Here is a 26921-nt window from a genome sequence, read left to right on the forward strand (position 1 = left end):
ATAGTGGGAGAATTAATGTCCATCACATAAACCGACGATGACAGAAATAATCCCCTAGATGGCGGTATCGGGTAAATTTGGGGCTCACATTTTCTCATTATTTCAACCACAACTAGCCTATTCTAAAATTGTGTCAGATTTATGAGCTTCATTCTGCAGTGCATCAAATAATATCACCTATAATAATACCCTACTAGTCAGGAATTCTATAGCAAACATTTACCAATGGCCAGAAGAGGCATTTATACAACTATACAGTTAAGAAGAAAGAACATTAATGACCAAATAGTATGTTTGAAAACTATTGTTTAATCTCTTGTAACATTCTGTGAGACAGACTGCACCCTGTATCCAATAATGATAAAGTCCGTCCCACCTATCCATAACCAACCATTAGAACGTTCACTTGCCTGTTCATTCACCTCCAACCATCAACAGGGGCCATACCTATCACTTACAGCGAGGGCAACACAATCATTTCCACAATCATTTTCAGGACTCTAAATACATCTCGGATTAACTTCCATTGCGAGATCACATTTTTTGGTATTTTATCATGGACATCTTATTATAACATTTGAATATTCCTTATTACAACATTTTAATATTTTAAACGACTTTATTATTTTTTACATTCGCTGCAGAGAGTTTCAAATACATCATTTTTTGATTAGCAATTTATCAATTGTGCACCTGGTAATTTAGGAGATGGTGTCTAGGTTGCAAATATTGCTCTTGTGGTGTGCGGTCGCTCTCACTTGGGCACAAGTTGCATTCAGCGACGTAATGGATAATGGAATAAAAGAGGAATTAGAACAGACCGACGGACCACTGCTAGATGATGAGATGGACAACCAGGAGAACATTTTAACTCAGGTATTTAGACCTTCCTCGGTATTTGTAACAGGATTGATTAGATCGCCTAATTTTACGCACAGCCCATACCTACCTAAAGCCAAGTGCGACAGTTAATGAGAATAACTAAGAGGAAGAATAATGTAATTTCCCCAAGCATTTTAATTCCGTTTAGTTTAGAATATTAATAATTGACACTTCATGGTCTATGAATCTTGGCCTTGGAAAAATGTACCTATTACGTTGAGCACTTATCATGCGTACTTACGCATGCACACCGAGCGTTGTCATTTTAGTATATAGTTTATAGTTTAGTTTTAAAATGTTCTCTTAAATGTGAAATATGTTCGTAAGACAAACATATTTTTCATACCCATATAAAGAGTTAAAAAGCACTATTTTTTGCTACATTTTCTACATAAGTCGATTTCAATGTGCAATGTGCATAACATATTTGGTATCAGAGAGATGAGATGGTAGTTTGTAGTGATAAATGTATACATGCTCATTAATATTCTATGTTGATCCATCCTATAAGTAACTGCACCAGAGGAGGCTGGTGGGAGGAGCTATATGAGGACGGGCTCATTGTAGTGACTGGATTGGGACTGGAACAAAGAGAACTTATCAAACCAACATGTTTGACTCAGTTCCATTTATTCCATTCCATTCCAAGGAAAAGGGGATACCTAGTCTGACTAGGTAACTTAATGCCTTGAACTGAAATGTGTCTTCAGCTTTAACCTCTGAATCAGAGAGGTGCAGGGGCTTCCTTAATCAACATCCACAGCGCCCAGGAAACAGTGGGTTAACTGCCTTGCTCAGAGGCAGAACAACAGATTTTTACCTTGTCAGCTCGGGGATTCGATCCAGCAACATTTCGGTTACTGACCCAACACTCTAACCACTAGGCTGTCCTCCTACATCTCCTTCCACCAGCCTCCACTGAACTGACCCAATGCATGTGTCAATGCCTTGTGTCTGTGTGAATTGTGAAATGGTGTGCTCCTAAATTGGTGGACTACCCATGCTCTACCCATCTCTTCTCAATTATAGCTGCTGGGAGATTATGACAAAGTGAAAACGCTGTCGGAAGGCTCAGACTGTCGCTGTAAATGTGTTGTCAGACCGCTGAGCAGAAGTGCCTGCCGGCGAATAGAGGAGGGCGCCGCTGAGGCCGAAGACTTCTACACAGTGGAGACCCAATCGGGGCCCAGTTGTAAAAAGTGTGCCTGTATAGCCCCGCCCTCTGCTCTGAATCCCTGCGAGGGAGATTACAGGTTCAAGAAGCTACAGGAGGCGGGGAAAGATGACATCAAGGTAAAACATAAGCCCCTACCTCTTAGGACAAAAAACACTACACTGGTCCATCATAAAATAACCCATAGACTTTGTCAAACAAGGAGTTAGCCAGGTCCCTTTGCAATGGAATATTTCCTCAAACTTTATTTGATCTGAATGAAAATGTCCACATCTGTGATTGAAAACATGTGGTTGAAAACAGCGTGAGACAGGACTACGACATGTACATGTATGTTATCTAACATGTACTGCATTGATTCTGATCTCTTTCTCTTACAGCTCTCAACAGTAATGGAGTTACTGGAGGGAGCGTTTTACGGGATGGATCTGTTAAAGTTGCACTCAGTTACAACCAAACTCCTCAACCGGGTTGACAATATAGAAAAGGTTTGTTATCTGACACTCATAGGCATTTCAGAATGGGCAGTCATAGCTTGCGTAGCTTACAGCAGGGTTCCCTAACTGCTGGCCCGGGGGTGATAATATTTTTTGGGGGGAGGGGGCATAAAAGACTGTAAAAACACCAACAAATCAGCTCCAAGTGATTTTCATTTTGGAAATCTGTTCCAAATTATTTGCACACATGATAGCGAGATATATTTGATTGTATACAAATGTAAGCAAGGTTTGAAATGATTATGTTTTAGTCAAATATTATAGCTGTTGGTGCTCCTTGTGGTCAATTTGCAGTCTACAAGTTATTTGTAATGATGTTCCAGCCCCCTGACCATCCGCTCAAGAAAATAATCTGCCCCCGGTTGCATCTAGTCGATGAGCCCTGCCTTAGAGTCTATGGTCATGGTACTGGCTTCTCACCATTTTGCTTTGTCTCTGTGGGTGTCCAGACCTTTTCTTGTAACCACACGGAGAAGGATAAAGTGAGTATGAGGAGCCCCTCTAGTGAGGAAAAGGAGAGAGAGAAGGAGAGAGAGAAGGAGAGAAGAGCCCAGCAGTGGATGGAAAAGAGAAAACGTCTGACTGAGCTGGAGCCGTCCCTGCAGAAGGATACAGCTGCAGCTTATGCTAACACAGAGGTAAGACGCACACACATACACACACAAAGTCTATGCTAACCAAGGCAGTCAGTCTCTTTGGACTTGTAGTGGAAACGTTGGCAAGACATTAAGGTAGCCAGTAGCCTGGCGCTGTCTTTAATACAGTGTGGCAGGATCAAAACCAGTCTGCTTTTTGGACTACAACCGTTTCCAGATGTCTCAGAAAACAATGAATTTTCTTCAGACTTCAGAGTATTTGACAATAAATGACTTTCTTACTTTGAACCTCGACTGCATACATTTTCAGAAAAACAATATGTTCAAAACCATAGCATTTGTTTCTGTAGCCTAGTATTACAATTTCAAATCAGAAACAGAAAACTTTACTGCCATGCGACAAATGGCTGCTAAGAACTTATTGTAACTAAAAATCAACAGGTATAGTATGTAGTACAGTTGTCTCGTAAAAGCTTTACGATAACACAATGGTAACATTTGGTCCTTTGTGATTGGATCCTCCTATAGAAGAAGTATGAGGAGCGCTACATTGGGGCCAAGGGCCAGGGGACCACCAGGCCCATGCTGAAGAGGAGCCAGCAGCAAAACAGGGAGGAGCCCCAGAGGCCCCTGAAAGGCAAGGTGGGACTCAACGGCATAGTCATCAGAGGAGTGACTTTCTACAAGGCCAAAACGGTGGACGAGGGAGCCGCTGAGGAGCTCAGTAAGTCCATTAAAATACTGGACATATACTAGAACAACTAACATAGCAGTGGTCTATCCAGTTCAGAACATACAGCACATCTTCCCAGGGATTTTAGTGTTGTCGACGGCTTCTTTTTGGGGGTCTCTATATTGGGTCTGTGCCTATAGACCACTCTATAGAACACTCTGATCCAAGATCGCATAGCAGTTCAGACGTCTTTTGTCCTCGTCTTGTCGTGTCCTGTATATATATATATATTCAACTTTTTTTCACATACATTTTATTTTTATTTTCCATCAACTCATCTTCTAAACACTCTCCTGCAACCAGCCTCACCAATTTATATTTATAAAAAAGTATTATTTACCTCAGATCTGCAATCCTTCAGGAAGCTAGCCAGAAACTCCAGGAGGCTGGCCAGAAACTAGCCAGAAGCTAGCCAGGAGCTAGCCCAGAAGCTAATCAGAAGCTAACCACGGTTTGTGGTCATCGGCTGTCCTTTAGCTCGAAAATCTATCGAAAATCTATCGCCAGTTTTGTACGGCGCAGCGCGGCTCGGAACGGAACATACCGGACCAATTTTTCTCTCCATGTCCCTGGATTTCAACTGCTCTCTGGACATTCATACCCGGATCTCACAGCTAGCTAGCTGCTATCCGTGTGACAGTCGGCTTTCGTCGATTCCGGAGCAAACATCGATTGTTCCGGTGCTAGCCAGCTCCGTCAATCACGCCTGAGTTCCATCATTCACTCCTGGGCTGCAGTCACCTATCCGGACCCGTTTCACTGCCTACGCGGAGCCCCACCGGGCCTTCACAACCGGACTGCCGACGTTATCTACCTGAAGGAGATCCGGCTGGCTCCTCTGTCGCGACGTTACCGGAACGCCCATCTGCGGCCCGCTAACCGTTAGCTGTCTTTCCGGCTGCTATCTGAATAGACAATCGGACAATTTATTTATTTGAATTATTATGTTTTCTTCTCGGGCCTCTATAACTATATCTATTGTTCTTATTTTTGTTGTTGTTGTGTGATTTGGATTAATCCCCTCTACCACACGGAACCCCACTAATCTACTGACCGAACGCAAGAGGTGGCTAACAACAGACTCCATCCTATGCTAGCTTGCTACCGGTTGGCTTGGCTAGCTGTCTAAATCGCCGTGACCCTAAACCAACCTCTCCACTCACTGGACCCTTTTGATCACTCGACTAAGCATGCCTCTCCTTAATGTCAATATGTCTTGTCCATTGCTGTTCTGGTTAGTGTTTATTGGCTTATTTCACTGTAGAGCCTCTAGTCCTGCTCACTATACCTTATCCAACCTATTAGTTCCACCACCCACACATGCAATGACATCTCCTGGTTTCAATGATGTTTCTAGAGACAATATCTCTCTCTTCATCACTCAATACCTAGGTTTACCTCCACTGTATTCACATCCTACCTTACCTTTGTCTGTACATTATACCTTGATGCTATTTTATCGCCCCCAGAAACCTCCTTTTACTCTCTGTTCCAGACGTTCTAGACGACCAATTCTTATTGCTTTTAGTCGCACCCTTATTCTACTCCTCCTATGTTCCTCTGGCGATGTAGAGGTGAATCCAGGCCCTGCAGTGCCTAGCTCCACTCCTATTCCCCAGGCGCTCTCTTTTGACGACTTCTGTAACCGTAATAGCCTTGGTTTCATGCATGTTAACATTAGAAGCCTCCTCCCTAAGTTTGTTCTATTCACTGCTTTAGCACACTCTGCCAACCCGGATGTTCTAGCTGTGTCTGAATCCTGGCTTAGGAAGACCACCAAAAATTCAGACATTTTAATTCCAAACTACAACATTTTCAGACAAGATAGAACTGCCAAAGGGGGCGGTGTTGCAATCTACTGCAAAGATAGCCTGCAGAGTTCTGTCCTACTATCCAGGTCTGTACCCAAACAATTTGAACTTCTACTTTTAAAAATCCACCTTTCTAAAAACAAGTCTCTCACCGTTGCCGCCTGCTATAGACCACCCTCTGCCCCCAGCTGTGCTCTGGACACCATATGTGAACTGATTGCCCCCCATCTATCTTCAGAGCTCGTGCTGCTAGGCGACCTAAACTGGAACATGCTTAACACCCCAGCCATCCTACAATCTAAACTTGATGCCCTCAATCTCACACAAATTATCAATGAACCTACCAGGTACCTCCCCAAAGCCTTAAACACGGGCACCCTCATAGATATCATCCTAACCAACTTCCCCTCTAAATACACCTCTGCTGTCTTCAACCAAGATCTCAGCGATCACTGCCTCATTGCCTGCATCCGTAATGGGTCAGCGGTCAAACGACCTCCTCTCATCACTGTAAAACGCTCCCTGAAACACTTCAGCGAGCAGGCCTTTCTAATCGACCTGGCCGGGGTATCCTGGAAGGATATTGACCTCATCCCGTCAGTAGAGGATGCCTGGATATTTTTTTAAAATGCCTTCCTAACCATCTTAAATAAACATGCCCCATTCAAGAAATTTAGAACCAGGAACAGATATAGCCCTTGGTTCTCCCCAGACCTGACTGCCCTTAATCAACACAAAAACGTCCTATGGCGTTCTGCATTAGCATCGAACAGCCCCCGTGATATGCAGCTGTTCAGGGAAGCTAGAAACCATTATACACAGGCAGTTAGAAAAGCCAAGGCTAGCTTTTTCAAGCAGAAATTTGCTTCTTGCAACACTAACTCAAAAAAGTTCTGGGACACTGTAAAGTCCATGGAGAATAAGAACACCTCCTCCCAGCTGCCCACTGCACTGAAGATAGGAAACACTGTCACCACTGATAAATCCACCATAATTGAAAATTTCAATAAGCATTTTTCTACTGCTGGCCATGCTTTCCACCTGGCTACTCCTACCCCTGTCAACAGCACTGCACCCCCAACAGCAACTCGCCCAAGCCTTCCCCATTTCTCCTTCTCCCAAATCCATTCAGCTGATGTTCTGAAAGAGCTGCAAAATCTGGACCCCTACAAATCAGCCGGGCTAGACAATCTGGACCCTTTCTTTCTAAAATTATCTGCCGAAATTGTTGCCACCCCTATTACTAGCCTGTTCAACCTCTCTTTCGTGTCGTCTGAGATTCCCAAAGATTGGAAAGCAGCTGCGGTCATCCCCCTCTTCAAAGGGGGGGACACTCTTGACCCAAACTGCTACAGACCTATATCTATCCTACCATGCCTTTCTAAGGTCTTCGAAAGCCAAGTCAACAAACAGATTACCGACCATTTTGAATCTCACCATACCTTCTCTGCTATGCAATCTGGTTTCAGAGCTGGTCATGGGTGCACCTCAGCCACGCTCAAGGTCCTAAACGATATCTTAACCGCCATCGATAAGAAACATTACTGTGCAGCCGTATTCATTGATCTGGCCAAGGCTTTCGACTCTGTCAATCACTACATCCTCATCGGCAGACTCAACAGCCTTGGTTTCTCAAATGATTGCCTCGCCTGGTTCACCAACTACTTCTCTGATAGAGTTCAGTGTGTCAAATCTGAGGGTCTGTTGTCCGGACCTCTGGCAGTCTCTATGGGGGTGCCACAGGGTTCAATTCTTGGACCGACTCTCTTCTCTGTATACATCAATGAGGTCGCTCTTGCTGCTGGTGAGTCTCTGATCCACCTCTACGCAGACGACACCATTCTGTATACTTCCGGCCCTTCTTTGGACACTGTGTTAACAACCCTCCAGGCAAGCTTCAATGCCATACAACTCTCCTTCCGTGGCCTCCAACTGCTCTTAAATACAAGTAAAACTAAATGCATGCTCTTCAACCGATCACTACCTGCACCTACCCGCCTGTCCAACATCACTACTCTGGACGGCTCTGACTTAGAATACGTGGACAACTACAAATACTTAGGTGTCTGGTTAGACTGTAAACTCTCCTTCCAGACCCATATCAAACATCTCCAATCCAAAGTTAAATCTAGAATTGGCTTCCTATTTCGCAACAAAGCATCCTTCACTCATGCTGCCAAACATACCCTTGTAAAACTGACCATCCTACCAATCCTCGACTTTGGCGATGTCATTTACAAAATAGCCTCCAATACCCTACTCAACAAACTGGATGCAGTCTATCACAGTGCAATCCGTTTTGTCACCAAAGCCCCATATACTACCCACCATTGCGACCTGTACGCTCTCGTTGGCTGGCCCTCGCTTCATACTCGTCGCCAAACCCACTGGCTCCATGTCATCTACAAGACCCTGCTATCTCAGCTCGCTGGTCACCATAGCATCTCCCACCTGTAGCACACGCTCCAGCAGGTATATCTCTCTAGTCACCCCCAAAACCAATTCTTTCTTTGGCCGTCTCTCTTTCCAGTTCTCTGCTGCCAATGACTGGAACGAACTACAAAAATCTCTGAAACTGGAAACACTTATCTCCCTCACTAGCTTTAAGCACCAACTGTCAGAGCAGCTCACTGATTACTGCACCTGTACATAGCCCACATATAATTTAGCCCTATCAACTACCTCTTTCCCAACTGTATTTAATTTATTTATTTATTTTGCTCCTTTGCACCCCATTATTTTTATTTCTACTTTGCACATTCTTCCATTGCAAAACTACCATTCCAGTGTTTTACTTGCTATATTGTATTTACCTTGCCACCAAGGCCTTTTTTTGCCTTTACCTCCCTTCTCACCTCATTTGCTCACATTGTATATAGACTTGTTTATACTTTATTATTGACTGTATGTTTGTTTTACTCCATGTGTAACTCTGTGTTGTTGTATCTGTCGAACTGCTTTGCTTTATCTTGGCCAGGTCGCAATTGTAAATGAGAACTTGTTCTCAACTTGCCTACCTGGTTAAATAAAGGTAAAATAAATAAAATAAAATAAATAGACATGTTTTGTTCTGGGGTTTAATATGAGATTGGAGAGGCTTCTTGAGTATATTGGTGTACTGTAGATGATGCTTGTGATGCTCATTCACCAGCAGCAGACGAAGCCCTGAGCGGTGATGGTTCCATGGACCTGCTCATCGATGACCAGCTCCTGAGACCGACCCAGCCCAGACCTGTAGCAGGCACCCCGACACCAACATCGCAAGACAGGAAGTGGAACCCAGACAACCAGGCCACTCGTGCCTCCAAAACAGCCCCTAGTCCCCAAGGGAATCCCACCACATCTGCCCCTAGAGCTACCGAGACACCATCAACCACTGTCTTCATCCCGACCACAACCATTCCAACCACAACTACGACCGCAGCAACCACCACTACTACAATGGTTGCGACAAGCGCAAGCACCACTCAACCAGTGGCCACTAGGAAACCTGAAACCTTGTCTGTTTTGACCACGTCTCTAACCGCTGCAGTGCGACAGGTCAACAGCACCACAGCCCCACCCAGCAAGGTGACGGGTGCACCCAAACCCAAGCATCACATCAGCTGGACAGAGGGCCCCTCAGAGGTCCCCTCGGCAATCCCTAAAGTCCCTGGTAAAAAAATTATTTGGTTGATCAGATTTTTTATTTTCCAAAGTAAAATTCAAATTTGATGCTGAAAAAGGCATGATTTGTATTATACACTACATTGATATTTTTGGGAGGGAAATAGTGTTTTTTGTTTGATCGTTAAATACCTGAGGGGAGTACAGATTACCTTTATCTCTGTATGTTTACTTACAGGCATGTGCAAAGACACTCTGGCCTCCATCTCGGACCCAGTGACCCATAACACCTACGGTCGGAAGGAAGGGGCCTGGATGAAGGACCCAAAAGGCAACGGAAATGTCATATATGTCACCAACTACTACTACGGTAACCACCTACTGGAATTCCACGACATGGACAACTTCAAACAAGGTATTTTCACAATAGAATAGTCTCAAAGCCAAGTAACTGCTTTGGTTCTAGGTGCCATGATTACGAGACAGACATGGCAATAGATTCATGTAATGGTGTCATTTGATTTGTGCAATGTGTGCTGCTCAGTATTGAATACTTTATTATTTCTCTGGTCTGTTTCCTGTCAGGACATTTCACCAATTCCTACAAGCTACCGTACAACTGGATCGGCACAGGCCACGTGGTGTACAACGGAGCTTTCTATTACAACCGCGCCTTCTCCCGTGACATCATCAAGTTCGACCTGCATCTGCTCTACGTGGCGGCCTGGACGACGCTGCACGACGCCGTGTTAGAGGAGGAGGACGCCTCCTGGAGGTGGCGAGGACACTCGGATATCGACTTTGCGGTGGATGAGAGCGGCCTGTGGTTAGTGTACCCTGCTCTGGATGAGGAGGGCTTCCATCAGGAAGTAATCATCCTAAGCCGCGTGAACCCGACCGACCTCAGCCTCCAGAGTACGTTCAGAACGGGCCTGAGGAGACACTTCTACGGAAACTCCTTTGTCATTTGTGGTGTCCTGTATGCGGTGGACAACTACGAACGCACCCACGCCAATATATCCTACGCCTTTGATACGCACACACACACCCAGATGATCCCCAGAATACCTTTCACAAACAACTACACATACACGACGCAAATCGACTACAACCCCAAGGACAAAAAGCTGTACGCATGGGACAACGGTCACCAGGTGACCTACAATGTTATATTTGCATATTAAAAAGCAGACGTGTAGTGATCCATATAATAAAGGGACGAGCACTTTTTTGTATTAAAGATCCTAAATATATACACTACCATTCAAAAGTTTAAGAACACCTACTCATTCAAGGGTTTTTATTCATTTGTACTATTTTCTACATTGTAGAATAATAGTGAAGACATCAAAACTATGAAATAACACATATGGAATCATGTAGTAACCAAAAAAGTGTTAAACAAATCAAAATATATTTTTTATTTGAGATTCTTCAATTAGCCACCCTTTGCCTGGGTGACAGCTTTGCACACTCTATTTTAACCAGCTTCACCTGGAATGCTTTTCCAACAGTCTTGAAGGAGATTCCACATATGCTGAGCACTTGTTGGCTGCTTTTCCTAGACTTTGCAGTCCGACTCATCGCAAACCATCTAAATTTGGTTGAGGTCGGGGGATTGTTGAGGCCAGGTCATCTGATGCAGCACTCCATCACTCTCCTTCTTGGTCAAATAGCCCTTACACAGCCTGGAGGTGTGTTGGGTCATTGTCCTGTTGAAAAACAAATGATAGTCCCACTAAGTCCAAACCAGATGGGATGGCGTATCGCTGCAGAATGCTGTGTTAGCCATGCTGGTTAAGTGTGCCTTGAATTCTAAATAAATCCCAGACAGTGTCACCAGCAAAGCATCCCCACACCATAACACCTCCTCCTCCATGCTTCACGGTGGGAAATACACATGTGGAGATCATCCGTTCATCCACACCGCGTCTCACAAAGACACAGCGGTTGGAACCAAAAATCTTGAATTTGGACTCCAGAAACACGAGGAAGGACAGATTTCCAGCGATCTAATGTCCATTCCTCGTGTTTCTTGGCCCAAGCAAGTCTCTTCTTTTATTGGTGTCCTTTAGTGGTGGTTTCTCTGCAGCAATTCAATCATGAAGGCCTGATTTACACAGTCTACTCTGAACAGTTGATGTTGAGATGTGTCTGCATTTATTTGGGCTGCAATTTCAGAGGCTGGTAACTCTAATGAACTTATCCTCTGCAGGCAGAGGTATCATCAGAGGTATCATCACTCTCCTTAAGAAGGAAAGAAATTCCACAAATTAACTTTTAACAAAGCACACCTGTTAATTGAAATGCATTCCAGTTGACTACCTCATGAAGCTGCTTGAGAGAATGCCAAGAGTGTGCAAAGCTGTCAAAGGCAACGGGTGGCAATTTGAAGAATCTCAAATATAAAATATATTTTGATTTGTTTGGTTACTACATGTCTTATTTCATAGTTATTATTAAAAAATGAAGCAAAACCCTTGAATGAGTAGGTGTTCTCAAACTTTTAAACAGTAGTGTACATTTGATGTCTTAGTGGATTGTAGATCAGTCTACAGGGCCATTGTGTTTTGCACTTTATAATCTCTGTTGCTCTGTTTGTGTTTTATTTCTCAAAATGTCTCCCATTTTGTCCCAACACATGTTATTGTATTTTTATATTTAATGGTCACCGTTTTTAACCGCCCAAATGGCAGCAGGCAAGATCATTCAGCGAAGTAAGACACGGTTATTTCTTACTGCTTGTTAGAAGTTTAAAAAGTGTATGTTGTGTATACTGTAATTTAAAATGAAGCTTTTAATAAAATAAATGCCTTCAAACATGAATGCTGACACACACTAGTCATCAGTATTAGAACATGTTACTGTCCATGGTTTTATTTCTGAAAAACTCTGAAAACCATGACAAACCATTAAGCAACTCAAACAAAACAAATTCATTTTTACACCCAAAATGTACACTTTTCTGAAAAGAATGACCTCTTCATACCTTACATCATGTTTGTGTGATACTGCTACTGCACAAAAATAATAATCATTCAACTGAACCACACTTGCACTTGACCCCCCACCCCTTTCTAGCTCTGACTTTCCTGATAACTACTTTGAGGAAAGCATACTTACTATGTCTCTGATATGTGGTTGTCCCACCTAGCTATCTTAAGATGAATGCACAAACTGTACGTTGATCTGGATAAGAACATCTACTAAATGACAAAAATGTAAATGTATTTCTTACATTGTTTGGGATTTTAGTAAGTAATTTTGTTCACTCAACATGGCTTCATAAAAAGTAAGAATCATAACTACACCAGATATGTCTATTAACAACTAATAAAAGTGAAAAGGATCTTGTTAGCGTGGCTTGGTTCCATCAATAGGGTCCAGAATCAATTACTGTTTTGTATAAAGGTATTAGGTTACATTTGGTAAAATTATGGCTCAATTAAAAGAGCGCAATAGCTGTAGGGTCAAGACAGTGAAGGAATTTTTTGAAGAGGTTACACAGGGTTCAACATTAAGTCCCATATTTATTCTAACAAATGACCTAGATGCCTGCATTGGCAGCCTGTCAATTTAACATAAACCAGATGCTCTAAACCAAGCAATATGGAGGCAAACAGTTGCTGGACAACTTCTTTATAAGTCTTGATATATTTGTAACATCGGAGGTAGAAGGACTTGTGAAATGTGGAAGACAGAGGATGTGTGAAATTGATGCAGAACATTTCCAGAGAGGATACAACAGAGCTACATTTATTGTCACAGTTTATCAATATATCAAAATGTTGGCTAAATTATAGGCTTTCAGATTGGCAGGTATTCTGGTTGAAGTGAAGTTCAGGCAGAGTCTGATAGAACACCAACCGATGCTGCAGCCTGGAAGTCAGTGGTGTTGGCACGTAGGAACTCTGGGATGCTGGAGGTTTTGATGTGGAGGATCTTGGTGTCCATGACCTCACAGTCAATCTGCATCATCACCTCAAATTTGTCATCCTTGATGACAGAGTCTGTAATGAAATACAATAAGTAAAAAAAATATGGTTAAAATCTAAATGATATTCAGTCATCTTGGGTCAAGACATCCAATGAGGATCTCGAGGGGATCCCCTTCTAGTGTCTCTCTGTGAGGATCCAATCCCAAAGTCCATCCTCTTAGCGCTCTAGAGCCCAAATGCAAGTCATTATTTGGTTCACTGCCTTCTCCCAGAGACCCTGTCTGGTGTCAGGTGGCTAAGGAGCCTGCAGGACGGCTGGAGGCTGAACACCAGCTCCTGGAAGAACACTGGCTGAAGCCATCAGCCTGGCCAGAAAGGCCAGGTCCATGTGGCTTAGCCAGCGGGAGGAATGTATTGGCACATGTAGGGATCAGGCTCTGGATCTAAAGGTGATTAATGCATATGGAAATGAAATTGAAAGGGTTATGCAACCGATCACATTTTGTGAACACATGGACGTTCAAAGTATGTGCGTTTCTACTGTATGTTTGATGAAAACTAATATGATAAGCCCATAGTACCTGAATACACTACTGTAGATATACTATTCAAAAATATTGCCCAGTAAAGATAAATAGAATTTAACACTTTTGTTACTGAGCTGAATCCGCCTGTATGTATATCTGTGCAAGGAATCTGAGTTTTAGCTGCTAGGTGTACACCTACATTGTCTCGAGATTACAGTTTTAAGGCTTGGAACTTGAAGGTGTTGAGTTGTTTGGCAGACACACAGCTTATTTCATAGCTAATTCCAAATGGAACACTTGTGTATTCATACAGACCATACCTTATTCCAAATGGCACAGCACTTACCTGAGCATAGCTAATTCCAAATGGTGGAAGTCTTTGCGTCAGACCAACCATAAATTAAACGATGTGAACATGATAAAATATGTGGGCCTGTCAAGACAACACAGTGAAATGGCTTATTTCAAATCATGAGAACAAAAATACTCAATTACCCTTCATTATCCTCCACATACCATGCAGCCTTCAACTGAGGCCAATTGGTTATGGCAGTTACTCAAAAGGCCACTTGGCATTCTTGCACCATATGTTGTAGCCCAGAAGAGTGATTCTGAGGACAAAACTATGGTAAATCTTATATTCAAGTAGTGAGGAATATCAAACTGATTTCTACAGATGGAAGCTATTTATGGCAAGAATATGTCTTTCTAAACAACCACACTCTGTGGCTGGGGAAAATTACAACCTACCGTTACAATCACCTGGCAATTATATGCAGCCACCACTGTGCCTCTCCAAGGATATTATCTAATGATATGTAATAAGCATTGCATATCCTTTCAACAAAGCCATAAGCACATCAAACAAATTCCTCTCTGGCATCCACTTCTGCACCGCAAAAAAAACTGAAAACAAAAGAAACCGAGACGGTGGTAACAAAAGAAACCGAGACGGTGGTAACAAAAGAAACCGAGACGGTGGTAACAAAAGAAACAGACTGTGAGGAAGAGAAACAGAGATAAATAAATAAACCATAAGCATTCCCATGACAGGACTGCATTCTATTCCACCTACGCCTCTATCCCACTCTCTCTCTTCTCCTCATAATCACTCTAAAGCTGTAATCTAGATATTGTCACCCATCTATGAGATTGCATAATAGCAGATCCAAAACATGTTGGCTAATGTTGTGGGAGCTAATGGCCTAGACCTTAAACAAAGAAGTTAATGATGAATCTTTCCCTACAAAAACATGCCAAACTTCAGATTTAAATGTCTGGATTCAGAGAAAGTAAAACTGCTATCAACAAGCAGTCAGCATAAAGTTCGGTTTTGTAGGATGATGCATGTTTGCATAACAAACTTGATCCATAAGACTCAGGAAACAGGTCTTGGAATGTTTCAGGGCCATTAACAGTGTGAGGCGGGTAAGAGCAGCCTCTGCAATGTTCTATACTGGCGGGCCTCTGGGACCCACTAAAGTATGTTTACAGGGGCCTGGCTCAAGGCCATAATGGCGAGGCTCCTGCACTGAAGGCAGCCGATCCCCAGAGGTGTCCAGGGAGGGAGGTTTTCCTTTGGCCGGAGGTGCTTGTCTGTAAGGGCTGAGCTCTGAAAGACAGTATTGGTGTGGAATGAACGAACCATGATAATAACTCCAAAGCATGGTGGTCTCACAGCATTTAGTGCTGAGCATAGAGCCTTTATGAGAAACGGAGGTACCGTTTGAAACATCAGACGCTATGAGAATCAAGTGCAGTGGATGCTTTGTAATCTGGAATTTTCACACTTCATCTACTCTTTTATTTTAAACGGTTAAATGCTAATCATAGTACATAGTATGGAAATACTTACTAGCTTAAAATACATACACTTGAAGTCGGAGGTTTACATGAACTAGTTTTAATTACTCCAACCTAAGTGTTTCAACCACTCCACACATTTCTTGTTAACAAACTATAGTTTTGGCAAGTCGGTTAGGACATCTACTTTGTGCATGACACAAGTAATTATTCCAATAATTGTTAAGACAGAAAATTTCACTGTATCACAATTGCAGTGGGTCCGAAGTTTACATACACTAAGTTGACTGTGCCTTTAGAAACAGCTTGGAGAATTCCAGAAAATGATGTCGTCATGGCTTTAGAAGCTTCTGATAGGCTAATTGATATCATTTGAGTCAATTGGAGGTTTATCTGTGGATGTATTTCAAGGCCTACCTTCACACTCAGTGTATCTTTGCTTGAAATCATGAGAAAATCAAAAAGAAATCAGCCAAGACCTCAGGAAAAAAAACCTTTGGGAGCAATTTCCAAACGCCTGAAGGTAACAGGTTCATCTGTACAAACAATAGTACGCAAGTATAAACACCATGTGACCACGCAGCCCTCATTCCGCTCAGGAAGGAGACACGTTCTGTCTCCTAGAGATGAACGTACTTTGGTGCGAAAAGTGCAAATCAATCCCAGAACAGCAAAGGACCTTGTGAAGATGCTGGAGGAAACAGGTACAAAAGTATCTATATCCACAGTAAAACGAGTCCTACATCAACACAACCTGAAGGCCATTCAGCAAGGAAGAAGCCACTGCTCCAAAACCTCCATAAAAAAGCCAGACTACAGTTTTCAACTACACATGGGGACAAAGATTGTACTTTTTGGAGAAATGTCTTCTGGTCTGACGAAACAAAAATAGAACTGTTTGGCCATAATGACCATCGTTATGTTTGGAGGAAAAAGGGGGAGTCTTGCAAGCCGAAGAACACCATTCCAACCGTGAAGCACGGGGGTGGCAGCATCATGTTGTGGGGGTGCATTGCTGCAGGAGGGACTGGTGCACTTCACAAAATAGATGGCATCATGAGGTAGGAAAATTATGTGGATATATTGAAGCAACATCTCAAGACATCAATCAGGAAGTTAAAGCTTGGTCGCAAATGGGTCTTCGAAATGGACAATGACCCCAAGCATACTTCCAAAGTTGTGGAAAATGGCTTAAGGACAACAAAGTCAAGGTATTGTGTGGCCATCACAAAGCCATGACCTCCTATAGATTGGGCAGAACTGAAAAAGCATGTGCGAGCAAGGAGGCCTACAAACCTGACTCAGTTACACCAGCTCTGTCAGGAGGAATGGGCCAAAACTCACCCAACTTATTCTGGGAAGCTTGTGGAAGGCTACCCGAAACATTTGACCCGAGTTAAACAATTTAAAGGCAATGCTACCAAATACTAATTGAGTGTATGTAAACTTCTGACCCACTGGGAATGTGATGAAAGAAATTAGAGCTAAAATAAATCATTCTCTACTATTATTCTGACATTTCACTTCATTAAAATAAAGTGGTGATCCTAATTGACCTAAAACAGGGAGTTAACTTGGATTAAATGTTAGAAATTGTGAAAAACTGAGTTTAAATGTACTTGGCTAAGGTGTATGTAAACTCCCGACTTCAACTGTACCTGCATCCGACTTCAACTGTACCTGCAACTGTATTCAAGGTTTAAAAGGGCTTCTAAATTTTGTAATTTCCACTTCCAAATTTCTGATTTGATTTGCCCTAACAACAAATGTATCAACCCTACAACAATTTTCATGAATTAGAATCCACAGAATAATTCACATTTCCTGCTGCTGCAGACTAATTATCCTGCCATGAGAAACTGGTAAAATGAAGATCCTACATATGTAGTATAAGCCAACTCGTATTTTCAAAATGTTTCTGGCTCCCCCAGAAAAGCTCTTCTCGAAAGCTTAACCCTCCCCTGCTACTGGAGAGACAGTAAATCGCCTATGATTAGAAAAGCAAATGTACCTACCGTACAGTACTGTTGTCTCTGAACTTCAGAAAGTGTACATTCTATCCTTGGAAAATCTGTATTCTACTTATTTTCTTCAGGGTAGAAGGGACACCAACAGACCAATACGATTGCCCTTAGCAAAATAGCCTAATTCATTGCACATGACAGAAGTAAAAAAATTGCTTAGTTTACACCTGAAAGCTATTTCTGTCACTAATACAATAGGAAGTAAATATAGAGGAAAGCTTTCAAGACGAAAAGAAAAAGTGAGCATTCAGCCATCACAATAACAGTCATTTGTTCAAGCTGGTTCAAGCTGTAACTATACTGATGACTATAGTGTACAGTGAGCGTAGGTTGTCTGTTTATACACAGAAGGAAGGTGGAGATGTAAATTGGCTGTGGCTTCTGATTACGTGAAAGCTCTTCTCCAAAACGTACATCAATAAACTTCCTTAGAGTTTAAAGTCAAATGGTTATTTTTGGCTTGCTATTGCTCAGTTCCCATTGGTTACTAGTCCTTACCATTCACATTAATAGCTGGTAACACCAAGGACATCTTTGGCCTTCTCCCTTTGCTGCGGTTGGTCGCAGGGAGCAGAAGGTGATCCTACGAGGAAAGAAAGAGTTGGCGTTAGATAACTAATGACTAACTGCATTAACTAAGTTGAACTGGTCCTTAACCCATTATAGTCTAAGCCGGAGGGGGGGGGGGTTCTATTAAGCTATATGGAATTGTTTTAAGAAGGTCATATCAATGGTCATTTTGCTATTCGAGTTAGAATTTTAACACCCCTTGAAGTATAAAAATATATACAAATGTTATTTGTTCTAACACTGCTTTTAGCCCATACAAACATATTGAATAACAAATTCACTACATGGAAAAACAGAAAAAAAAATCTAAAAGAAGTTTGTTCTGAAGTGTCAGTTCTATATCTGAGAGATAAAAGATCAGGATTTTATTTATTTAATGTATTTTGTGGTACTAAACAGTTTCTATTTACAATGTATTCAGAAAGTATTCAGACCCCCTTGACTTTTTCCACTTTGTTTCGTTACTGCCTTATGCAAAACAAAACAAAACTGATATCACAAATACATAAGTATTCAGACCCTTTACTCAGTACTTTGTTGAAGAGATTACAGCCTCAAGTATTCTTGGGTATGACGCTACAAGCTTGGCACACTTGTATTTGGGAAGTTTCTCCCATTCTTCTCTTAAGATCCTCTCAAGCTCTGTCAGGTTGAATGGGGAGCGTCGCTGAAACAGCTATTTTGAGGTATTTCCAGAGATGTTCAATCGGGTTCAAGTCCAGGTTCAATTGGGTTCAAGTCTGGGCTCTGGCTGGGCAATTTAAAGACAGACTTGTCCCAAAGCCACTCCTGCATTGTCTTGGCTGTGTGCTTAGGGTCGTTGTCCTGTTGGAAGGTGAATCGTCGCCTCCCAGTCTAAGGTCCTGAGAGCTCTGGAGCAGGTCTTCATCAAGGATCTCCCTGTTCTTTGCTCCGTTCATCTTTCCCTCAACCCTAACTAGTCTCCCAGTCCCTGCTGCTGAAAAATATCCCCATAGTATGATTTTTTTATTTTTTTTATTTTACCTTTATTTAACCAGGCAAGTCAGTTAAGAACAAATTCTTATTTTCAATGACGGCCTGGGAACAGTGGGTTAACTGCCTGTTCAGGGGCAGAACGACAGATTTGTACCTTGTCAGCTCGGGGGTTTGAACTCGCAACCTTCCGGTTACTAGTCCAACGCTCTAACCACTAGGCTACCCTGCCGCCCCAGATGCTGCTGCCACCACCATACTTCACCCTCTGGAGGGTTCCAGGTTTCCTCCAGACGTGAAGCTTTGTTTCTCATGGTCTAATAGTCTTTTAGGTGCCTTTTGGCAAACTCCAAGCAGGGCTGTCATGTGCCTTTTACTGAGGAGTGGATTCCGTCTTGCCAACCTACCATAAAGGCCTGATTGGTGGAATGATGCAGAGATGGGAGAACCTTCCAGAAGGACAACCATCTCCACAGAGGAAGCCTGGAGCTCTGTCAGCTTGGCCATCGAGTTCTTGGTCACCTCCCTGGCCGGTTGGCCAGCTCTAGGAAGAGTCTTAGTGGTTCCAAACGTCTTCCATTTAAGAATGGAGGCCACTGTGTTCTTGGAGACCTTCGATGTTGCATACATTTTTTGGTACCCTTCCCCAGATCTGTGCCTTGACACAATCCCGTCTCTGAGCTCTACGGACAATTCCTTTGACCTCATGGCTTGGTTTTTGCTCTGACATGCACTGTCAACTGTGGGACCTTACATAGACAAGCGTGTGCCTTTCCAAATCATGTCCAATCAATTTAATTTACCACAGGTGAACTCCAATGAAGTTTTAGAAACATCAAGGATAATCAATGGAAACAGGTTGCACCTGAGCTCAATTTGGAGTCTCATTGCAAAGGTTCTGAATACTTACATAAACAAGGTATGTCTTAATTTTTAATACATTTCAAAAAAAATTCTAAACCTGTTTTCACTTTGACTATTGTTTGCAGATTGATGAGTAAATACATTAAATAGTACCCGCAAAACGCCAGTCTCAACGTCAACAGTGAAGAGGAGAATCTGGAACTCTGGCCTCCTGTTTCAACTAACGATCATGCCCTCAAGGAGTTGAATCACGTGCGTTTGTCTGGGGCTACAACAAAAATGTGTGCTGTTGTGGGGTAGTCAAGGAATGGAGTTGGGAAACACTGCTTTAAGACATGGAAGCCAGGGACAACTAGTCTTGAACTAGACAGAGAGACTGGTTCTGATCCAGCCCTTCAAATAACACTAGTTTTTAAAATCTGACAAAACTATGGAGCTTTGATACAGTGTTAAACACATAAATATATTGAATAGAACGGGCGTCCCCATTCAAATCAATGATGGCATAATGGGCGGACTGGTGGCTATTGCGAGTATATCCATAGGAGCAAAGCAGGAAGTAAAAGCTTCAAGGGATAGTGCTAGCTGTCTATGTCAGTGGCGGTCAGTGCCATTTCAGATGAGGGAGGAACATTTTTTTAAATTAGCATTTTATTTTCTATTACAGCATATTGGATGACATTCATATTCCATTCACCCAGTTAAATGTAACAGTGATAGGTTTAGGCTACTACATGATACTCACATTTTCCCTGTACCCATCATGAGGTTGCTACAACCTAGCCTATGAATGAACATTTACAACGTAGGTGCACACAGGTCGAGAGACAAAATTTATGTGACAGACAGTGACACGGATAGATAGTGACATTCAATACCGACTTGCACACTCTTGCCTGCATCTAGCTGTTAGTGGGTATAATTAGTACAACAGTTACAAACAAGAGTTTCTATAGGACAAATTCAGGTATGTTTATCCCCGTTTAGTTCTGTTTAAGAAACATTTTTCAACAGAATCGGTGGAATGATTACACCACAGATCACACGTAAACACAGTTCACAGTTTCATAGTAGCCACGTTGTATTCCTTCTCACATCTACTTTACACCGGAGGGTCCCAGTGGTATTACATTTGTAAAACTAAAAGCTTACCTTGGAAGAGTTCCAGTATTGTGCTGGATAGACATAGCCAGCTAGCTAACATAGCATCCCTCTGTTTGAGCAGGGTGTTTCAGGAAGCTAAACTTGCTAGCTGCATTTGCTAGCTAAGTAAGTGAAACTAAGTGAAAAAAAAGGCTAAATACATTTTTTCAAAATAGTTCTGAGTCAACTACTCCCCACATTCTATGCACTGCAGTGCTAGCTAGCTGTAACTTATGATAGGTTGGAGGACATCCTCCGGACATTGTCATAATTACTGTGTAAGTCTATGGAAGAGTGAGAACCATGATCCTCCTAGGTTTTGTATTGAAGTCAATGTACTCAGTGGAGGATGGAAGCTAGCTGTCTTACGGCTACACCATGGTGCTACCCTACAGAGTGCCGTTGATCAATTATTTAGTGATGTGATTATATTTAGTATAGTTTTATATAAAAAGGATACCTTTTTAAATGTTTTAAATTTAACATTTTAATGAAATTCCCTTTGGAATTCTCTTTGGCAAAGATTGTAAAAGCGGGTAGCCCTGAACTCAGATGGAACGTTTCCATGAGCTTCGGGGGGAAAAAATGATTGGGAAACATTTCTACCATTTTGTCCGAAAATGTCTTTGCCGTTTGCACAGTACCCCAGCGAGCCAATTATCATCATCAAAAGTGATTCAGTAAAATACTGTATGAATATATTCCTGATCATCATGTTCACCTACAAAACTTTGGGCTCAGCTTTTCTTTCCCACAGCAGCCATGGTCCAATGCATTAAGTTAGCATTCTGCTCTTTCCATCACTTGCGCCGTGGCGTGCTCTTTGAGACAGACCACTGAGACCAGACGCTGCTCTGTTCATCCCATCAGGCCAGACAGAGAGCTTAGGTTTAGGAGAGCCGGCTACAGCTGCACACCCTCGTCTAAAGTACATTCTCCTCTACTGAATGATAAAAAAAAGGAAATTAATGAATTACATTTAATTTCCGTGTCAAATACCCAGTTGGCAACCCATCCCTTATGGTATTAATTGACACATTAACAAATATTACAATAATTTACTGTGATAATTCAGTGATAATTCTTCCTACGGTGTTCTCTGCAGTGTGCATCGCATGAAGAGTGAAAAAATTAATTTAAATACAAAAATCGATCTACTAGTACAGGGACTCCAATCCAATGGCTGGCTGAATGACCCATTTGAGGGCTAGAAGTACAGACCGTACAGAAGCAGGCAGCCATTTCCAATGACATCACAACTCTTGTTTGAGGTTAAACCAGGTGCAATTCATGCAATTACTGTACGTGTGTGACACTCAGCTTAAGATCGTCAGAGTGTGGGATTGACACATTGACAACAGCTCTCAATGTACGGCGTATGTGCAGTACCTTCTGGAAAGGAGCATACTTGGTTTGCCAGCAAAGGGTTTCTATTGAGGCCATGATACAAAACAATGGCGATTGTACAAGAGCTTCTTATCCTGAATGATGCAGGCAGGTCTGAAGGCAGGTGGTGGGTGGGTTGATGCCTCCATCGGGGCTCAGTTAATGGGCCTTTAGGAAACAGATATCTGATCCTGGATAAAGGGCCCTGATGGGCACACAAAAGAGCTGAAGAGGGGCCCCTTGGAGTTGATGCTCTGAATTAATTGAGTTGAGAGATTGCAATCAGAGCTCACTTTCCTTCTCTCTGTCTGTTTCTCTCTCTCCCTCTCTCAGGTTCTCACAAAACAGACATTGGCAGGCCATCAAAGAGAATGGTCCTTGCTGACTTTCCTGACCAGCCATCAGGTTAGAATAACGTTGAAAATCAGACCAAGACTTCAGAGGGGCTGTCTGAATAGATGGCTAAATGAATAGGGTGTAAGGGGTGTTAGGTGTGCAATGGTTGAGAATGAGAATAAAAGACAGAACTAAGAAGGGATTCAGCCGATGAGCATCATGAGACTGCTTTCACAAAGCCTCAGAAGTGTATAAAACGCTCCATCAAATGTATAAAGGAATATCTGGAGACATATCAGAGGAGACGGAATAACAGATATAAGAATCTCAGTTTACAGTTGATGGGTCTTAAAATGGGTCTGATGGGTCTGAAAATGGAGGGAATGCATTCTCGTCATCGAAAATACTTTCCTGGCAGAGGTTGCCGATAAACAGTTGTGAATATGATTTTAATTTTCACTTTAATGCAAATGTATTGGAGATGTTTAACTACATCCTTCCACTTCACCAGAGAAAAGATTTCAAGATGTGTGGGACGGAAGGACAATGTGCTCAATCAATACATCAAAAGATTCTCAGTGGTTAGGCTACATCAAATAAAAATTGCAGTGAAATTCCAATCTGGTAGTTTAACAAGAAACGGACACCATTGGTTACCGTAAATGGTCATTTCAGCCAAAACACCACACAGAATGAAAGGAAATAATCAAGGATCATCTTCTTTATTGTTCTAGATGGACACCGATTGAATTTGGACACTGATTTCATAAGGTCTACATGCCTTAGGTCTCTGAAAGCCATAACATTCCTTCCGAATGTGCTCGCTCAAAATCCAAAAGGTCTACATCAAAACACACAAATGCAATTTGTGTCAAGGTCAATTAGTGAATCATTAACTGTACACTGATAAAGTTACAAATCACATATAAATGCATTACATACATATGTGATGATTTAACCGCTAATGTACATGTTTAATCAGCAGCACCAGCCATTTTTCTAACCCCATTCATTCATGCATTTGGGAGGTAAAAGAGGAAGTAAAGAAAAACTAATATTTCCATTAGCTTCAAAAGACCATCTGCTCTTGAATTTGGGTGCCCTGGATTAGTGCTCAGTATGCTCTTCAAAAATAGTTTCACAACCACTTCATGATTTCATTTCTTCCCTACTTATCAGTTTCATCCGCTGAAGACTTGCTGAAGGCAAAACTGTGTCATGAAACAGTTACAGACCAGATTTTAATTTGGCCTTGAGATCAGCACATTGTCACAACCAGAAGGATACATGGTTGCCTGCTTCTACGGAATAAGCAATGGAATATGCATGGAGTGACTCACCCGGCGAAAGGACACCATATAGAAAGTATCGCCTCGTCGATTTAACTCATCGAAGAAGTCACTGTAGCTTTGATGGTGTGAGTAGTACACCAGAACCTCACTTCCTGGTCTGCTGAAAGAGAGCGAGAGGTGGCAGTGAAATAGACTATATGACATATCAAAACTAAATCTAACATAATAGAAATCTGTGTAATTAAGGTTAGTTGACATCTTAAAGAAGGTCTGACAATATTTATGACTGCAGCCTGCTGTGTCGGTGAATTTAAAAGAAAGAGACCTAGAAGATCTTGATTAAATGTAACTACATTTACTGTATCTAAAATCACCATCTCCTTCACATGAAACATTATTACAAAGTTATTACCATGCTATTACTATGTTTAAGGGAATAAGTCATCTAGAAATAGTACTCTAAGTTCCCCTGTTGAATCTAGAGGAACATCTTCCCACTTGCAAAGGCTACTGTTGTAGTTGGGCTGGTAAATAGCAACACAACTGTTTTGGCCTCTCATTCTCCACAGTAGTGGAGCCAAAAGGGAAAACATGACCATAAAATAATTTTGAAGTGTTTGAAGTAAGACACTGAAAATACTGTAGTGTCCATTTAAAATGTATTTGCACAACACATTGTTTCTGCCATTTTTGATGAATACTTACTCAGAGTAGCTGACTGTTACAACCTGGTTACTGGACTGTGTCGTCTGAGGCCTCTCAGGTGACTTCTGTGAAAAAAGTTATAGAATGGTGGTCAGTGAGTCACTGCTATTAAACCAGACCGCTCCATTCTGAAACTTGAATCATTGAATGAAGAACACTATATAATTGTGTCTTTTGTCTTGGCTGATTGATGACAAAAAAATCTGGTGGAATTATTTACATAGGTATTCAGACCCTTTGCTATGAGACTCAAAATTGTTCAATTGATCATGATTTGGTAAGGCACACACCTGATTATATAAGATCCCACAGTTGACAGTGCATATCAGAGCAAAAACCATGCCATGAGGTCAAAGGAATTGTGCGTAGAGCTCCGAGACAGGATTGTGTCGAGGCACAGATCTGGGGAAGGGTACCAAAAAATTTCTGCAACATTGAAGGTCCCCAAGAACACAGTGGCCTCTATCATTTTTAAAAGGAAGACGTTTTGAACCACCAAGACACTTCCTAGAGCTGGCCGCCCTGCTAAACTGAGCGATTGGGGTAGAAGGGACTTGATCATGGAGGTGACCAAGAACTCGATGGTCACTGACAGAGCTACAGAGTTCCTCTGTGGAGATGGGAGAACCTTCCAGAAGGACAACCATCTCTGCAGCACTCCACCAATCGGGCCTTTTAGGTAGAATGGCCAGACAGAAGCCACTCCTCATTAGAAGGCACATGACAGCCCGCTTGGAATTTGCCAAAAGGCACCTAAAGGACTCAGACCATGAGAAACAAGATTCTCTGGTCTGATGAAACCAAGATTGAACTCTTTGGCTGGAGGAAACCTGGCGCCATCCCAGTGGTGGCAGCATCATGCTGTGGGGATGTTTTTCAGAGGCAGGGACTGGGAGACTAGCCAGGAAGTGGGGTATCTGCTCTGTGCAAAAGGAGATAGAGAGGCAAGGGATTGCAAATCTAGAAGATGCTCGTCCAACTCTCCATAATTCAGCAAGTTAGATGCTATCGAAAACAGTCTCACACACAGATGTGCTATACAGAAACCGATAAAAACATAACTTTTTCTGTGCCAAGTTTCTCAATTTAGGACACGCTCCTCTTTACGGAGATAGAGGTAAGAAATCAAGATAAACCAAACGCAGGCATATTGGCACGCACACCAGAGAAACCAAAAATGTTACAAAAGAAATCAGCTTCTACTGCAGAATCTGAGACAGTGGCGCCACTCAGCTTGAGTTTTGACTTCTGCCTGACTGTATCAGGTACAGTCTGTACTGTCAATTTTATTCCCTTTTCACCTGAAATATCCATCCTCCTAAAACTATGCGTGCTAGCCTTATTCCTTTGCGATTAGACGAGTGGAGCAAAGCGGTTTTCAAGAAGAGCTCTGCAACGAATCTGGCCTGACCTGGTAGGACACGGCAGTATAATATTTCAAGTGATTTCACAGGAAATATGACAAAAACAAACCCTGTCTCCTCTTTGTCCCTTTTCTTTCTGCACAACAGGTTGGTGAGGATGGAGAGAGAGATTTACAGACAGGCGTTTTTCATCCAATTCGACGAGGGCTCTCCAAGTCTGTGCTTTACCGTGCATTTCATTGGGATCAGTGGGGGTTTTTCCCCATAAACTCCAAGTCTGGGGTTGAATCACACAGGGCTAAGATAGATCTCACTGCTTTTCATCAAATGGCAAACAAAACGGATTGATAAGTGTACTTCAAAGTTGGAACTCAAATAAAGGAGAGCATGATGTCCAAGTGTGAGGATATGCCAACATTGTGCAAAGCTACATAGACAACATCTCCTGGTCTGACAAATCATGAATCTCTATTGTGCCTCTTCAGTTGGTAGAGCAAATGCAGAGGGGTTTTCCCACAGTCTGGAAGAAGTTAAACACATCCAAAGGAGGGACAGTGTGCAAACTGTAAATTTCACTTATAAAAGTACTCCCTTGAGAAGAGTTTATCACTAATACTATATGCTACGATTCCCCAACTGGTAGCCCACAGGCCAAATTTGGCCCACATGTAATTTTATTTGGCCCCCCAAGTTTTTCGAAGCGAAACAAATATATA

At 42.2% G+C, this 26921-nt stretch overlaps 2 protein-coding genes across 11 annotated transcripts in view; one reads left to right on the top strand and one right to left on the bottom strand.

Moving 5' to 3' along the window:
- The first annotated feature begins 411 nt into the window (after positions 1-411).
- On the top strand, positions 412-10665 carry LOC110508856 (olfactomedin-like protein 2B). 2 transcript variants are annotated; one of them, XM_021589717.2, is made up of 8 exons: positions 412-876; positions 1912-2175; positions 2437-2544; positions 3003-3191; positions 3678-3873; positions 8845-9348; positions 9538-9714; positions 9885-10665. In XM_021589717.2, the coding sequence occupies exons 1-8, from the start codon at positions 709-711 to the stop codon at positions 10481-10483; spliced, it is 2205 nt and encodes a 734-aa protein (XP_021445392.2). In that variant the 5' UTR covers positions 412-708; the 3' UTR covers positions 10484-10665. The 2 variants fall into 2 exon arrangements, with proteins under 2 accessions (XP_021445392.2, XP_021445395.2); XM_021589720.2 differs by having other exon boundaries at positions 8848-9348.
- A 1479-nt stretch (positions 10666-12144) lies between these two features.
- The window catches only part of LOC110508857 (cyclic AMP-dependent transcription factor ATF-6 alpha), a 47596-nt gene continuing 32819 nt past the window's right edge, over positions 12145-26921 (bottom strand). For 8 of the 9 annotated variants that reach the window (XM_036966327.1, XM_036966328.1, XM_036966324.1 and 5 more), the window contains 4 exons: positions 24842-24906; positions 24185-24296; positions 18090-18174; positions 12145-13309 (listed from right to left, as the gene is read on the bottom strand). In XM_036966327.1, coding sequence (XP_036822222.1) covers positions 13140-13309; positions 18090-18174; positions 24185-24296; positions 24842-24906 — 432 coding nt within the window. In that variant the 3' untranslated portion in view covers positions 12145-13139. The remainder of the gene's footprint in view (positions 13310-18089; positions 18175-24184; positions 24297-24841; positions 24907-26921) is intronic. The other variant, XM_036966325.1, reaches the window with a different exon arrangement.

The sequence above is a fragment of the Oncorhynchus mykiss genome, chromosome 28, assembly GCF_013265735.2.
Source record: "Oncorhynchus mykiss isolate Arlee chromosome 28, USDA_OmykA_1.1, whole genome shotgun sequence".
Lineage (NCBI taxonomy): Eukaryota > Metazoa > Chordata > Actinopteri > Salmoniformes > Salmonidae > Oncorhynchus > Oncorhynchus mykiss.

Bases quoted from the DNA above. Each gene is read 5' to 3' on its own strand.
- LOC110508856 (XM_021589717.2), top strand. From the start codon at position 709: ATGGTGTCTAGGTTGCAAATATTGCTCTTGTGGTGTGCGGTCGCTCTC. The intron at 2,545-3,002 runs GTTTGTTATCTG...GTGGGTGTCCAG, and splicing joins GGGTTGACAATATAGAAAAG to ACCTTTTCTTGTAACCACAC. The intron at 3,874-8,844 runs GTAAGTCCATTA...CTCATTCACCAG, and splicing joins GGGAGCCGCTGAGGAGCTCA to CAGCAGACGAAGCCCTGAGC.